Source organism: Ornithorhynchus anatinus, chromosome 17 (genome assembly GCF_004115215.2).
Source record: "Ornithorhynchus anatinus isolate Pmale09 chromosome 17, mOrnAna1.pri.v4, whole genome shotgun sequence".
Lineage (NCBI taxonomy): Eukaryota > Metazoa > Chordata > Mammalia > Monotremata > Ornithorhynchidae > Ornithorhynchus > Ornithorhynchus anatinus.
Window position 1 is genome coordinate 24,397,771 of NC_041744.1, and position 15,903 is coordinate 24,413,673.

Here is a 15,903-nt window from a genome sequence, read left to right on the forward strand (position 1 = left end):
AAGAGACCTCCTGAGGCCATATGGCATGAGAGTGTCAGAGCCTGAATTAGAACCCAGGGCCTCCAACTCTTGGGCCATCCTATCTAGAAAATTCAACTGACCAAGTTGAAAATTCAACTGACCAAGTTGAACAGGTAGACATCTGAATTGCAGAATGTAAAAACTCATTTTGAAATCTAGGGAATACCAAATACAGAGCACATTTCTGCCACTTCGAGTTCACATAAAGGCATATCTTACTATATACTATTCCTTCCTTGAGAAAATAAAAATATTTAATGAGACTTTCAAAAAAAATAAAAACTAAAAACTTTTCATCTTCCAGTCAAGCTGTAATTAATTTCACAGACATACGTTTCATATAATTCCATTCCAAAACCTTTGGAAAAATAAGATATTCATTAATCTGCTACCTGTGTTATAGCATCAATCATTCAACTAAATCATTCTAAAGAGAAATCCACTAAAAGAGATGGAACATATACAAAGTGAACAGAGATTCATTCAACACCTTCACCCTAAAATAGTGAGCGATATCCATGGATTCAGTGTGCTAAACCCTCCAGTGGTACCATATTTTTGTTCTTTCTTCAATCTGTATAGACATGGGTGGAGAGGTCTTCAGTGCTGGATGCTGAGGTTGAAACTAAAGAAGGTCAGGGGGAAATCCTAGAGTACTGGGTCACAGACCACAATTGGGAACCCGGGGATTCAAGATGGGGGGGGGGTGGAGAAGAGACTGAAGAGGGAGATTGATTACCTGAGAGGACAGACCATGACCCACCACGGCATTGCACGTGTTGTCGGGTGAGCCTCCCGCCACAGCGGTCAAGAAGGTGAAACAAAAAGGTGGGTTTTTCGCCTCACGCATATGGGACATGTCTGCCATCCTGTGGGGCACGATTTCCCTCTCAAAATGGAAGAGTATGTGGCGGTGAAACCAAGTGTGATCCGTGTTGTTTCTTCCCCAAATGTTTCAGTGGAGTGATTTCATCTCTGATGTCTCTCTCATCTCGCTCCATACAGAGTGGTTGAAAAGAGTCGTTCAAAGCTGCTCCGGAGGACCGTTGGGTCTGAACTCATGGAAGTGATGATGCTAAACAGTGCAATGAACAATTTCTTTATTTATGTACTATTAAAAGAACTGTAAATGCAATGTAAAGAAACACAGCCACACACATATCCTACAGCTATTTTACATGTGTTCTTCTCTCAAGTACACCGTCCACCTTAACTATTTCTTGTCAGGAGTATATTAAAAAAAAAAGTCACCCTCCAGGATGAAAAGGATTTTCCTCTGTATATAATTTCTTTCGTTGCATTGCTATGCAAGCTCACTCTCTTTTTAGCTATGTTCATATTATTGTCTGTTCTACTTGGTCTGTTGTACTATATGTGAATTAATAGGCTGTGGTGCCATATATTAACTTTTAATTGTGTAACTTTTATGTTGAAAGTTTGCACTGCAATTTTATTTGGTGATAAGCACAAATCTCTACTCCTCATTGACATGAAGAAAAGAAAAAAGCCTGAATGTGAAGGGATTTTATGTACTGTAAGCTTATGTTGGATGTAACTGAATGGTAGGGGGCTTTCCAATGGGGTGTAGAAACAGGAAGATAAAAGGAAAAACTGACATTACGAAAGTCTTCTTAAAACATCGAGAATGATTCCATAGCAAAAGCAAGGTGCTAGCTCTCACTGTTTATAAAGGGATCAAAACGAAGGGAGTGTAAGTTTTAGATGGCATCTATGATTATGTAGGTAGCTGAGATGTTGTAACATCATAGAAGAGATCACTAAGGTTATCAACACCTAGCAGCTACCGATTCTTACCTGCCCAAGTCCGATTTTTGAGAAACAAAGGAAATTAAGGTGTTTCACTAAAGCTGAGTTTAGTTAAAAGAAACTCTCATATGTTTTCTGAGTTACCATAATTAATCACCTCAATAAAAAGTCAGAAAGTGCTGTGACTTCTCCCCAAAATATCTAGAAAGTAGTTAAAGATGCAATTCATTAGGATGCTCTAACTGCTTCCATCAAGGAAAGGGTTCATCTCTTCATTCCTCAAACACAGTCACACTAGAGGTTAAAGCCACGTTGCTAATGCTCACTACCTTGCATATGGAGCAGCCTGTGGTGAGTTGTGACAGATTTAGAGAAGGGAACTTTTTCCACTGAGCCTCTATAGCCCGCTTGGTAAGTGCTCGGACTGTGTGTTCGACTCACAGTCTTGGACTAAAGGGCAATATTTACTGTGCGTTCCTGGAAATTGGCTACCCACCAAATAATATCTTGAACCCTTTTTGGATGAGTGAATTGAGAAAACAATGGTTTAACGAGAAAATAATGCATGTTTATACGCTTTTTGAATAAAATCAAACATTGTAAGTGGACATTAACAATAGAATCATGCCTCATCATTTATTTCCACAACACTGAGAACAACACTTTCTGCCCTTCACTAAGTGTATGAAGAAAATGATCACTGCAATTGGAAATGTCTCACATACTGTGTGCATGTTAATCACAAGGTGAATTTCTCTTGAAAGATCAAGTAGAAACTATTCCCTATTTTATGATTACTGCTCTGTCCCTACTTTCCCCACTGACGAACACATTTTCCTAAGCAGATCCTTGAAAAAAAGAAAAAACACACAGTACTATTCATTTCTTTGTGCTCCTACATTGCCTCTGAAAGAGCTAGTAATCCATTTCAAAGAACCCATAGTTCAAATGTATTGCTGACTTTCATCATTGTCAACATAAAACAGCATATCATTTTGAGCGGACAGAGTCTCTGTTACACTTGTATTTTCTTGAACCTTCCATTCCTTTAAACTGCATCTACAAGAGGCAAAAGCATGCAAGAGAGTTCTGGGTCATCCGCCACTGATATTAAAAAAAGTTCACCATTAAGAACCGTGATGAATGACAAAACAGAATGCAGACCGTGATGCAGTTATGTGAGTGCAGCTGGCTACATTTTGTACTCCTTCTGCACATGCTACCTCTTGACCAGGACTGTTGATGGCAAAGCCTCCAATCCCAGTAATGAGTTTGGATCAAACTTTGAAACAGAATTGCGGGGGGGGGGGGGGAGAGGGCAGGGGGCGGGTGGGAAGTGGCAGAGTGTCAAGGCGCTCTGAAACCCCTGGGATGGAGGTTGTTTTTTCAACAGCGACCTTACAGATTCCTCCTAGGCCTAGAGCTTTCATACAAAGATATTTAAAAGAATGCAAGAGAGCCACAAATCAAGCTGCAGCCTCCATAGATCGGGGGTGGGAAACGGAGGGGTATATTGTATCAGGTAATTCTCTATGCCAAGGTAGAATACATCACATGCTGGTGAATCCATATCTACTTTTCCATGAGACAGACCATTCAGAGGTTGAAGTAATTCAGACTCACTTGAAGTACACCATAGTCACTCCGAAACAAAGCGGTCCACACCTCCTCTCCCTTGTGGACATCACGTGATTAATACATAAAATGGGATGAGATGTTCAAGCGGCTTCATTCAGCTTCAGAGACCTCCCTTGAAATCCATATCTCTGCTTACTCCCATTTAGTGGGATTTGATCCAAAACATTAAGGAAAATTAATAAACATTGATATTAGTGACAAGTATGGGGAATTCTCCTGGGTGAAGAGAATAGAGTGGTTCTACCTCTACAAAAATATGCAATGCGTAGCGGAGAGTCACATACTGCCACTCACTCTGAAAATTTAGGGACCGAGAAAACATTAAATAACATCTGGGATAAATCTGAATCTCCAATGCGGTCCGAGTGCCTCGATTCAGGTTGAGTTGAAAGTTAGCTCTGAGCTTTGGTGGAACACCTTTAACTACTATCTTCTGTTAAAAAAAAAAAAAAGACTATCTGTATCAGTGCACAAAATAATCATGGCCATCCCAAATAACTCCAGATCTGTGTTTTATCTATTCCACTGAAAAGTGATTGTGTGTCAGTATTATAGGTCTGTGGTACCATGATATTCACTAACTTGTTCATCTGCTTTTTTATAGTTTGCTATACACACCAAACCCTTGTCATGTTGTATAAGCAAAGTGTCTCTTACCTTACAGGTAAAGATTCTTGTTTTTTTCTTTTCTATAATATGTACTTCCAATGAACCACAGTACAATTTTTTAATATAATTTACTAGATTTTAAAAATATTCAAATTAAACTAAACCTTTCATTGTGAATAGAGTGTTTTAAGGATGAGGGATACTGTGGTGGGACAGACTTTTTTTACATTTGTTTTTAAAATTTCTTGTCAGTAGCTTGTTCCAGTCACAAAATAGGTCCAAATTCCTAATGTGTTTCATTGGTATTGTTAGTACAGCAGAGTTCAATCGGCAAAAGAAAAGTTGGTTAATAGTACTGTCAAAAATGTGTATTGTATTTCCTGGGGAAAAATAAAACATATTCACATTTCAAACCTGTTAAAAGCACTCAGTGTGTGAAACCAACCTGAATGGGAACAGACAGAAACACAAACTGAACACCATTCTTTTCATTCAATTTATAAACACCTTTGGGTCAATTTGACCCAGAACTGGATGAGAACTTGACCTCCTTAACTAGGACGACTGAATTGGAAGCAAGGAGATCATGTTCATTTTAGAGAGGAGAGCCACGCTCTTGTCACAGACAGAAAGATGAAGTTGAGAGCCATTTTGTAATTGGACTGAAATGCTCATGCACACTTATTCACCTGGGCCTCCACTTAATAAGACGATAGGAAAATGGTATCAGGATCGAAAGTAAATGAAATCTCCGACCTACATGGCACTGAAAGCCAATCTTTGTCATAGCCCCTGTTCCTCCTCTCATCAAAAATCAATTTTAATATTAAACTTTTAAAGTATCCCTTTACCTTATTTTTTTTTAAATGGTATCTGTTAAGCACTTACTGTGCACCAAGCACTGTACTAAGCACTGGGGAAGATACAAGTTAATCATGTTGGACAAACCCCCTGTCCCATGTGGGGCTCACAGTCTGAATCCCCGTGATGTAACCAAGACACAGAGAAGTGAAAGGACTTGCCCAAAGTCCCCCAGCAGACATGTGGGGGACCAGCGATTAGAACCCAGGTCCTTCTGATTCCTGGGCTCTAACAAGTAGGTCATGCTGCTTTTCTTTCTGTACTTTTCTGATCTCCGTTCTAGACTGTGAGCCTGCTGAGGGCGGGGATTGTCTCTGTTGCTGAACTGTACTTTCCATGTGCTTAGTACCATGCTCTGCCCACAGTAAATCCTCAATAAATACGATTGAATGAATGAACTCAAAACTCCTCTACTCCTGGATCTTTGTCAAAAAGGAAAATAAAAAGCATTTTCATGTTCTGTCGATTAAAAAAACAAAACAAATGTAATTCCTCTCCTAGCCACAGTGTCTAAGAGTAAAATATTTTTGAAAATCAATAAATGGATTATGAAATTGCAAGTTTCATTTGGCTTAAAGAATCAATACAAGTTCTAAATTAACAATTTTAAATTACTTCCATTTCCAAACACTCACAGCAATCTTGAAATTAGACTAAATTTTAAAGCATGTAACATTCTATCCTATCGATCAATCTTATTTATGGAGCACTTACTGCATGGAGGGCACTATATTAACTGCTTGGAAGATTCAACAGATTTGGTAGATATGTTCCTTCCCCACAAGGAATTTAAAATTAATGCCCTATAAAAATGTGAATTTTGCAAAACACCTTTAGGGAACTCATCGACTAATACTGATACATGTTCTTATTAAAATAACTAAGCTCCAATTTAGAGGAACACCACATTTGCAACTCTTTGTGGTGCATGAAAGGAGAAGATAGTTAAATGTTGCAAGAAGCTTACCAAAATGAAAATAATTGAAAAACCTCCCTTTAATGTGAAAACCACTACAACTGGATTGTGTGCTTTCACATCTGGGCTTCATCGTCATTAATTACTGCAAAGGAATACAGGAAAAAAGTTACCCGTATCAGCAAAAAAGTTCTACCCAGTGTAGTACAGTACAGAGAGCATGACTGGGGGAGTCAGGACACCTGGGTTCCAGGCCCTATTCTGCCTAATGAACCTATGCCTTCAATGGTGAAGGATTTTGACTAATGAGCCATCTAGGATACTCTTGAGGTAGACAGGCCCAAGCAGAGAACCTAAAACATAGCTGAAAAGTACAAAGATTCCAGTGACAATGTCTTCTGGCTTAATGATTGATGATGATTGTGGTATTTAAGCGATTAATATGAATAAAGAATTATACTGAGAACTGGGGGAGGTAAAAGACAATCAGGTTGGTCTCACTGCCTATCCCACATTGGGTTCATGGTCTAAATAGCAGAGAGAACAGGTATCAAATCCCCATTTTACAGATGAGGAATATGAGACCCAAAAGAGGTTCAGTGACTTGTCCAACGTCACTCAGCAGGTGAGCAGAAGAACCAGGATCAGAACCCAGATCTTCGGACTCCTGGGTCCCTGCTTTTTCCACTGGACCACGGTACAGTGGCAGCATTATGCCACAGCTAATTTGGCAAGAAAAAGGTCATGTAAGTGAAAATCTTCTGCGGACATTCTCTATTTTGCTGCACACCTACTCTCTTGTAGCGCTCACTCCCCCCATCCCTGCCCCCCGCCGGGTGGAAACACCACCAGCAGGGAGGAAGAGAGTGTGAATGGAACTGGTGGTGGGGGGCGGCGGGGAACAGGCAATAGGGAAGTGCCTTTTTAAACTCTGATCAGTCCCACTCTTTTGATCACCACCCCCAGTCACAGGGATTGATTTCCAGCACACTTACGATCCACATCAACCAACTGGTTTGGAATATGTCTTTTAATAATGTTGGTATTTAAGCGCTTACTATGTGCAGAGCACTGTTCTAAGTGCTGGGGTAGACACAGGGGAATCAGGTTGTCCCACGTGGGGCTCACAGTCTTAATCCCCATTTTACAGATGAGGGAACTGAGGCACAGAGAAGTTAAGTGACTTGCCCACAGTCACACAGCCGACAAGTGGCAGAGCTGGGATTCGAACTCATGAGCCCTGACTCCAAAGTCTTTTGAGATGTATGGGGAATCAAATTAATAGTAATAATAATTGGGATATTTATTAAGCACATATTCCATGCCAAGTGCACAGTACTAAGCATTGGGGTAGACAAAGTATAATCATATCCCACTTTGGACTCACAGAGTAAGTATGAGGAAGATCAGATATTGAATCCCCATTTTGCAGATGAGGAAACTGAGGCACAGAGAAGCTAAGCTACTTGCCTGAGGTCAGATGGCAGGTAAGATTAGAACCCAGGGTCCCTGACTACCAGGCCCATGCTATTTCCCCAACAACACGCCGCTTAAGGCTGAGATGGCCAAAGCCCCAAAGAGTGGTCTGCATAGTATAAGTAGATTTTCAGCGTGATAATTCTGGAGAAGCAATATTCAGGATGAAGAAAAGAATGAATCGCTGAGGACTCCTCGCAGATGCACAGAAGAGGCAATATCATCACTGCCACCTTATCTCCTGTTTCTCACCATACCTAGGCCAGGGAAATATAAATGTTTCCACAAACAACTCGATTAGAAAGCAGAGGCTGTATTCAATTAGTTTACTTTCTTTAGGCCCTAGATCTGGGAATGTGATGGGTTGAGTGAGGTCAATTTCAAAATTGAGGACAGAATGAAAAGGAGGAAAGGAAGGTGTAAAAGGCATGTGATTTGGAGTGGATCCTAGGGGCCAAGAGTAAAACACCACTTTTAGGTCTTTCCTGCTGGTAGGAAACTGTACATAAACTCTAATCTGCTAGTAATAGGACTAAAGATGACACTACAGTTGGGAGTTAGATAGGAATGGAGCAGAGGAAGGAAATCTAAAATTTTCAGAGTGGAAAATTCTACTCATCCCAAAGAGCACTGTATACTCATGTAGATTTGGAATCCATATGCCTTCAGGTAATTAGTACAACAAAGAAAATGAAATAACACACTAAGATGGAAAAGCTGAGAAAAAAGAAAGATGGGCAGTGGAAGCCTATGATGGACAACAAGAAAGACAAAACTATCTTCCAAAGCATTAGGGCAATGGTTAGGCAAGCCAAAATCTGGACAGAACATTCTGTCTGTCCTCCTCTCTACCACCGACGGAGACCGCTTTGAGATTTGATTTCTACTGGGATTGAATGGTGACAAATCTTACCTCAGATGTGCAGGTCTAGGATTCGCACCTTCCTCGCTTATCTCTCCTTCAGTGGGGAGAGGCCCCATTTTGGGGAACAAACCTCTGACCATGAGGTAAAAAGGGATGAGACTGCTCAGATTTTTTCCTCTGGAAGCACCACCTGCTGATTTTTCCAATCGGTGACTGCAGTTAACTATGGTCATACCAGGAGATGTGACTCAGTGTTTGGTGCTGGCACATCGGCATCCACCTGGGATTTTTCAGTCACAATTTACTGCACTTGGTCACAAACTGTGAGTGGGCATGAATGGAATGGCCAGAATTCCATGATCTCAAGTGAAGAAATGGATGGAAGTTGAAAAAATGACTTAGGTAGTGCCTTGCTAGCAAGTCCAGAAAAAAATCACTACAGTAATTGAAACAGAATTTCAACCTAGGCCTGTAAGACAAAAAGGAAAAATCTCTACATAATGAACAGAGGCAGCAACAGATCCATTTCATCACATTCCCATGGCTTTTACAAACATAATAATTATGATAATAATAGCTGTGATGTTTGTTAAATGCTTACTATGTGCTAAGCATTGAACTGAATGCAGGGATGGGTACAAGATAATCAGGTTGGACACAGTCTCGTTCCACCTGGAGCTCTCTAAGGGGAAGGGAGAACAGGTATTGAATTCCCATTTTACTGAGAGGGAAACTGAAGCACAGAGAATTTAAGTGACTTGGCAAGACTGTACAAGTGGCAGAGCTGGGATTAGACTCCCAGGCCCTTGCTCTTTCCTTTAGGCAACACTGCTTCTCAAGTGATAACAGATAGCCACCCTGAATTTATATAGCATTTTGACTTTTCCAAAACACTTTCTACATCTATGAATCCATTTGTTCCCCACATTTTAGTCATATAGGAGTAAGAAGCACCCATTATTAGCCTCATTTTATAGATGCTAAAACAGAGGCATCTACAGAGGCTTTGCTCAAGGTCATACAACAGGCCAGTGACAGACTTAATCAAGAGTCCAAGTCTTCTGACTCCCATACTCAGATTTCCCAGATTTCCTTTCCTCTATAGTGCCTCTTGCTGCAATCAAGAATGGTCACGGCTTTTTAACTTGTCTTTATACATTTATAAACCCATCCTGTTGTAATAATAATAATGTCGGTATTTGTTAAGCGCTTACTATGTGCCGAGCACTGTTCTAAGCGCTGGGGTAGACACAGGGGTATCAGGTTGTCCCACGTGGGGCTCACAGTCTTCATCCCCATTTTACAGATGAGGTAACTGAGGCACCGAGAAGTGAAGTGACTTGCCTACAGTCACACAGCTGGCAAGTGGCCGAGCCGGGATTCGAACCCATGACCTCTGACTCCAAAGCCCGTGCTCTTTCCACTGAGCCACTAGCTCTGTCTCATTTCAGAGTCTAATTTAAGAGACTGGGTGACAATGTTGTTCTCACCAAGGTAGGTTAAAAATCATACTCTGTGTGTGTGTGTGTGTGTGTTATGAGGAGGAGGAAGAGCAGGAGAAATAGAGTGGAGCAGGTAAAGAACAGACAATGAGAGAGAGCTTCTGTTTTAAAAATGTTAAGCTTTGGTTCTCAGATGCTAAGGCACTAATGTTTTCCACACACCTCAAACCTGACAGCACCACTTGACGCAGAAATGACTGTTATTTACCCAGATGCTGCAGACAAATTTAAGATGTTCACAGTGTTTTGGCGATTTCTGCTGCTCAAAAGCTTTACACCCCCAAAACAAACAAGGGTTAGAGTTCCCGGTTCGGCTAGGGGTGAAGGGATTGTCCGGAAACAACTGGAAATGCCATTCGATAGCAAAGCGAGGCTAGGCTGGAAGGAATAATGGGGCAAATCAAGTCAAGGAGGCCAAACATTTTACACCACAGCCTCAAGGCACAGCAGCCTCTGTAGCTGTGGTCATTTTTTTATGAAAAATTCAAAACAAGATGGACAGAGGTAAACGGGACACAATCTCAGGACCCACCACAGAGGAAGAACATGTACCGATACATCATGAAAGAAAATTCCAGACAATAAATAGGCCAAGACTGTATCGATGCCTCATAATGTGGAGGGGAATCCAGGACCCAAGAGAGGTCCTTGTCCCCATGGACTTTAATGAGCTGCTGATGGCCCAGAGATTATGTTCTATCAAAGATAGAATGGCAAAGCTGAAAAGTATGAAAAATCATTAGGGAACACCCAAGAAAAGGCTTAATGGGGACAAAAGCTACAGGAGACACTATAATTAATCATCCATTCGCTGAAGTTATCTCCTCTGACATGACTTCACAGATGAAAATGTACATCCATGTGCATTTTGGATTTGGAAAAAAAAAATTTAAGAAAATGTTTCCAATTTCATGTCATCTCATTCTGCCACTAATACGATGGACCAGGCTATGAGATCCAGGAGCAAAGCATTTGTTGATGACTAAAAATAGTTATGCTTAGATTAATTCCCAAATGTAAGCTCTACCTATACAATCATCTCACAGATGTCTTGTTTCAGCTTTGGCGTATCATGAGAGATTGTCATTTTTCAATCCCTACCCAACATGCGGTTATTAATTTCTCTCAAAAGCCCTTTTTAAGTTACTTTCCCAGGCTTTTCCCAAAAGAGAAGTAGGATAGCCTAGTGGGAAGATAGGAAGACAGCAGATCTGGGTTCGAATCCCAGCTCCTGTGCAATACAGCACAAATCATTTAACTGACTTGTAACTCAATTTTCTAATCTGAAAATCTGGATTCAATACCTATTCTCCCTCCTACTTTGACTGTGAGTCTCAGATGGGACAGGGACTGTGTCCAATCTGATTATCTCTTATCACAGTGCTTAGTACGGTGTTTGACCCATAGTGAGCACTTACCAAATACCACCAATTGTCATTATTATCATTATTACTACTTCTCATAAAGTATGGTGTGTAATTTTCCCCAAGTTATTACAGCCCTTTCAATGGCAGTGACTGTTCGATGAAACTAAGGATCTTATCTTCAAATAACACTTCCTGTCACAACACCCAGCCTGAGACGTGCTCTGTTGGATGGGCTGTTGTGCTGGGTAGGGAATTTTTTAATATTAGAATATCAATTAGGCACAAAAAAAATGTATAATGCGTCTATGACCATGGGACTTTGAGAAAAGGAAAGGAGGGCACCCTAAGGGCAGAATAAAAGCTTTCTGAGCAGTTCTCTGTGGATGGGCTTTCAAGACAAGTCACCTACAGCCTAGTGAGGAGCCCTCCCTCAGCATAATGTGACCAGCAATGGAGCTCTTGCCTACCAAATACATGTTTACCAGCCTGGAAATGACAGAGATGTGTCATGTAATGTATAATCCACAGGTTCTGTAATGTCATGTTCTCTGTTCCCCGTTCTCCCCACTGCTTAGACTATGAGCCCCATGTGGGACAGACACTGCTTCCGATACCTGATAATCCGGTATCTGCTCTGGCGATCAGTACAGTGCTTGGCCCATAGTAAATGCTTAACAGATACCATCATTCAGAGAACCTACAGCCGCTCTCCAGAGGTCCCTCTGACCCAAGCCCTTGGCTCTAGCGCAGCTCCATTCCCTTCCCAGATTGCTGTGAACAAGTGCCTTTTTTGAGTCAAATCAGCCAAGCTGAGGCAGAAGGAATCTTGCAGTTCAAAGTAAAAATCAAGACATCCAGTGCCTTAAAAATTACTGGACAGAAAATTACCTCCTACCCAGAGTAGGTGGGGTTAGTGCAGGCCTGTGCTTTACAAACCCCAGTTTGAAACACGAGAACAGAAGTATGGTCCTCATTAGTACTGAAATATTTAACATGCCCATGGTTCAGCTACATCCAAGACAGAGCAAGAGCAAAGGGAAGCTGCTATGGGGGTTCCTCCTTGTCCAGTTCTGAGAATGAGGGCCCTTGAGGGTAAAATGCATGCCAAATTGTCAGTAGGCCCAGGGTTAAGCAATTGGTCCCCATGAAAGCTGCACTTTACCAGCCGATCAGAGAGATCAGTAGCATGCATTAGTTAATGCCTGGAATAGTTATGATAATTTCAAGTTTGTGCAGAAATCTTTAAACAAACCATCATTCATGTTAATTACAAGACCAAGAAAGTAAATGGTAGAGCATATAGCAATTGGTTTGTCTGTGTGCTAAACAACCGATTAAGATTAGGAGAGGAATCTGTGCAAGTTGTTTCAATGAGTCTCTTTGGACAGGGCTGAACCAGGCTTTTATGGACGGTCTCCCCCTCTCGACTATAAGCTCGCTGTGGGCAAGGAATGTGTCTGGAACTCTCCCAGGTTCTTAGTACAGTGCTCTGCACACAATAAATGTTCAATAAATACAATTGACTGATCCTGCAGGGGTACTGAAAATAGCCAGAAGCATGGAATAAATCCTGCTTATTGGCAAAGTCAATTGTCAGCTTGGCAGTGCTTCGCTGATCACCTTCTGCATCTGGAGGCTTCAAGGGAGATCCTTGATGACCCAGCTCCCAGAGGTGCACTAGTCCCTTTAAACAATGCCCCCTGGGAACTCAAGGAGCCAGAGTTAATACACACATACACACACACACACTCACCCCTCTGTTCCCATTAACTCCCTCTGTTAGAAGGGAATCCCATCCACACCCACTTTCATCTCAGAAGAAGCTGGCTTCTTTGACATGGGGAATGTCAGTGGTAGGGAGGCAAAGTCAATCCCTGGCCTGAGTCCATCTCAGCTACCTGTCTCAGCCAGTTTGGAGTGAAACCTAAGATATCATGGCTCTTCATTGTGGCCTTGACCTCAGATACTCTAGAACTGCTTCCTATTTTGAACTAGAGAGGGCAGGGAGGTTTTCTCTCTTTTCTCACTGTGTGGCCTTTATGAGGGCAGGTGCACTTGTGCATGGAGAGGAGAAGAAGGAGAGGAAGAAGTTATAGCCATCAATGGCTCCCGGCAGTTGCCAAAACAAGATCATTTCCAAGACCACAATCACATATCTCTGATAACTGAGCAACTTAACAGTCCAAGCATCGACACAACCATTCACCAAGTGTTTGACCATCCAGAAGCAGCCAAACTATCATCATCAAATCTTTAAAACACCAGGATTTAGGGTTCTGTTATGGTTAATGAGATTCATCTTGTGGATGATCAAACTTGAGTATCTGTTACTTCCAGTTTAATCCCATTAAGCACAGCTGGGAAGTTAGTCAGTCACCCTTCCTTGACATAAATCTGCCATTCAGAAGTTCACATCTGGCTTTTCGATTAACCATGAAGGAAAATGCTTTGGCAAGCAAATCAACTCTGTCCTGTCCTACACAGCATGGAGGCAGTTGAGATTTGGCAATTGTCCATTTCATTTGATAAATATGTGCAAGCAACTAACAGAAATGGCATAGTCTAGTGGAAAGAGCATAGGCCTGGGAGTCAGAGGACCAGGGATCTAATCCTGGCTCTGCCGCTTGTCTGTGTGACCTTGGAAACTGTTTCTCAGTTTCCTCATCTATAAAATGGGGGCTAAATCTTACTCCCTCCTACTTAGACTGAGAGCCCCTTGTGGAAAGTTTCCATGTCCAAACTGATTAGCTTGCATATATCACATTGCTTAGGACTGTGTCTGGCTCATAGTAAGTGCTTATGAAATGCCACCACTGAGTACGGTACTTTGCACAGAGTAAGCGCCCAATAAATACAATTGAATGAATTTTAAAAAATGTAATTAGACTGTTAGTTGCTGCTAGTTAATCAATAATCTAGTCACTGTAGCCAGTGGCAACAAATACTCTACAGTGAAAATCTGTCTTCAACACAGAGGATTCTACCTTTAAAGCACTCAATCATCTTGTCCCCTCCTATAACCCAGCCCGCACACTTCTCTCCTCTAATGCTAACCTACTCAGTGCAACTCAGTATCGTCTGTCTTGCCACCGACCACTCGCCCAAGACATGCCTCTGGCCTGGAATGCCCTCGGTCTTCATATCTGATAGAGATGTGCCTTCAATAAGGCTTAGAAGGTGGAGAAAGCAATTGTCTAAGAGGGCTTTCCTGACTAGGCCTTCTTTTCCTCTTCTCTCACTCCCTTCTGAGTTACCCTGACTTGCTCTCTTTATTCATCCCCCATCCCAGGCCCAGCACTTATGTACTATCTGTAATTTTATTTTATATTAATATCTCTCTCCCCCTCTAGATTGTAAGCTCATTGTGAGCAGGGAATCAGTCTTATATTGTTATATTGTACTCTCTCAAGCACTTAGTACAGTGCTCTGCACACAGTAAGCACTCATTATGATTGACAGATTGACTCACTACCTATTCACCTTCCTCCCATAGACAATCTGGGTCTCTAAGCCCTGAGACCCTTTGGGAAAGGAAGGCACTGTGTGAGGATGAAAAACTGGAGAACTATGACATTTGCGGAAGAAGAGGGACCTGGCCAAGGCTATAAGCACCCTGTGGGCAGGGAGAGCATCTATCAACTTTATGTATTGATCAATTATACTTACTGAGCACTTAATATGCAACGAGAATTGTATTAAGCACTTGGAAGAATACAGTCCAATAGAGTTTTTAGGCATGAGCTCCGCCTATGAGGTGCTCACAGTCTAGGGACTACTGCATTGTATACTCACAAGCATTAAGTATGGTATCCTGCCAGCAGTGAGCATTCAAAAATTACCATTGATCGACTGATCATCTAACTGCCTCACCAGAGTTAGAGTCAACGTGGACACTAGTTGGATATTTGCCGGTGAGCTGGGGCTTTCTGCTTTCTCTGCCTTCCTCTGCCAGCATTCTGACCGGGTACATGGCTCGAGCTGGGATTCAGAGTCCTATGGGATTAGAATCACCCTACCTCCTGCAGAAACTCTCTGGGCATGTCACTCCCCTCCTCAAAATCTTCCAGTGGTTGCCTGTCAACCTCTGCACGAAACAAAAACTTCTCACTCTGGGATTCAAGGGTCTCCATCACCTTGCCCCCTCCTACCTCTCCTCCCTTCTCTCTTTCTACTGCCCACCCCACACACGCTGCTCCTCTGCCGCTCACCTCCTCACTGTCCCCCATTCACCCCATCCCACCGTCGACCTCTGGCCCATGTCCTACTGCTGTCTTGGAATGCCCTCCCTCTCAACTCTGCCAAACTCTCTTCCCCTCTTCAAAGCCCTACTGAGAACTCACCTCCTCCAAGAGGCCTTCCCAGACTGAGCTTCTCCTTTTCCCTATGGTCCCCCTTCACCTCCCCTCAGCTAAGCCCCCTTTGCCCCCTTTCCCTCCGCTCCTCCCCCTCTCCCTTCCCCTCCCCTCAGCACTGTGCTCATTTGTGTATATTTTATTACCCTATTTATTTTGTTAATGAGATGTCCATCCCCTTGATTTTATTTATTGTGATTAAGTTGTCTTGTTTTTTGTCCGTCTGCCTCCCCGATTAGACTGAAAGCCCGTCAATGGGCAGGGATTGTCTCTATCTGTTGCCGAATTGTACATTCCAAGTGCTTAGTACAGTGCTCTGCACATAATAAGCGCTCAATAAATACTACTGCATGAATGAATGAGTTATCAGATGCCCCTAAGTAAACCACCACTACCTTTCGACTGAACCGGACTGGAGGTAGTGAGTCTGCTTGAGACTTATTAGTGTAGTTTGTTACCCTGCCACTTAGCATTTTCTAATTAAAGGGACTGTTCACTCCTAAAAGGTGTATCCCTGTTACGTGTCTAA

At 42.2% G+C, this 15,903-nt stretch overlaps 1 protein-coding gene across 8 annotated transcripts in view; it reads left to right on the plus strand.

The window, feature by feature from the left end:
- Nucleotides 1–2,407, plus strand: part of ROBO2 (roundabout guidance receptor 2) — a 1,482,214-nt gene extending 1,479,807 nt beyond the window's left edge. For all 8 annotated transcript variants that reach the window (XM_029081978.2, XM_039914497.1, XM_039914495.1 and 5 more), the window contains one exon: nucleotides 1,027–2,407. In XM_029081978.2, coding sequence (XP_028937811.1) covers nucleotides 1,027–1,028 — 2 coding nt within the window. In that variant the 3' untranslated portion in view covers nucleotides 1,029–2,407. The remainder of the gene's footprint in view (nucleotides 1–1,026) is intronic.
- The last annotated feature ends 13,496 nt before the right edge of the window (nucleotides 2,408–15,903 follow it).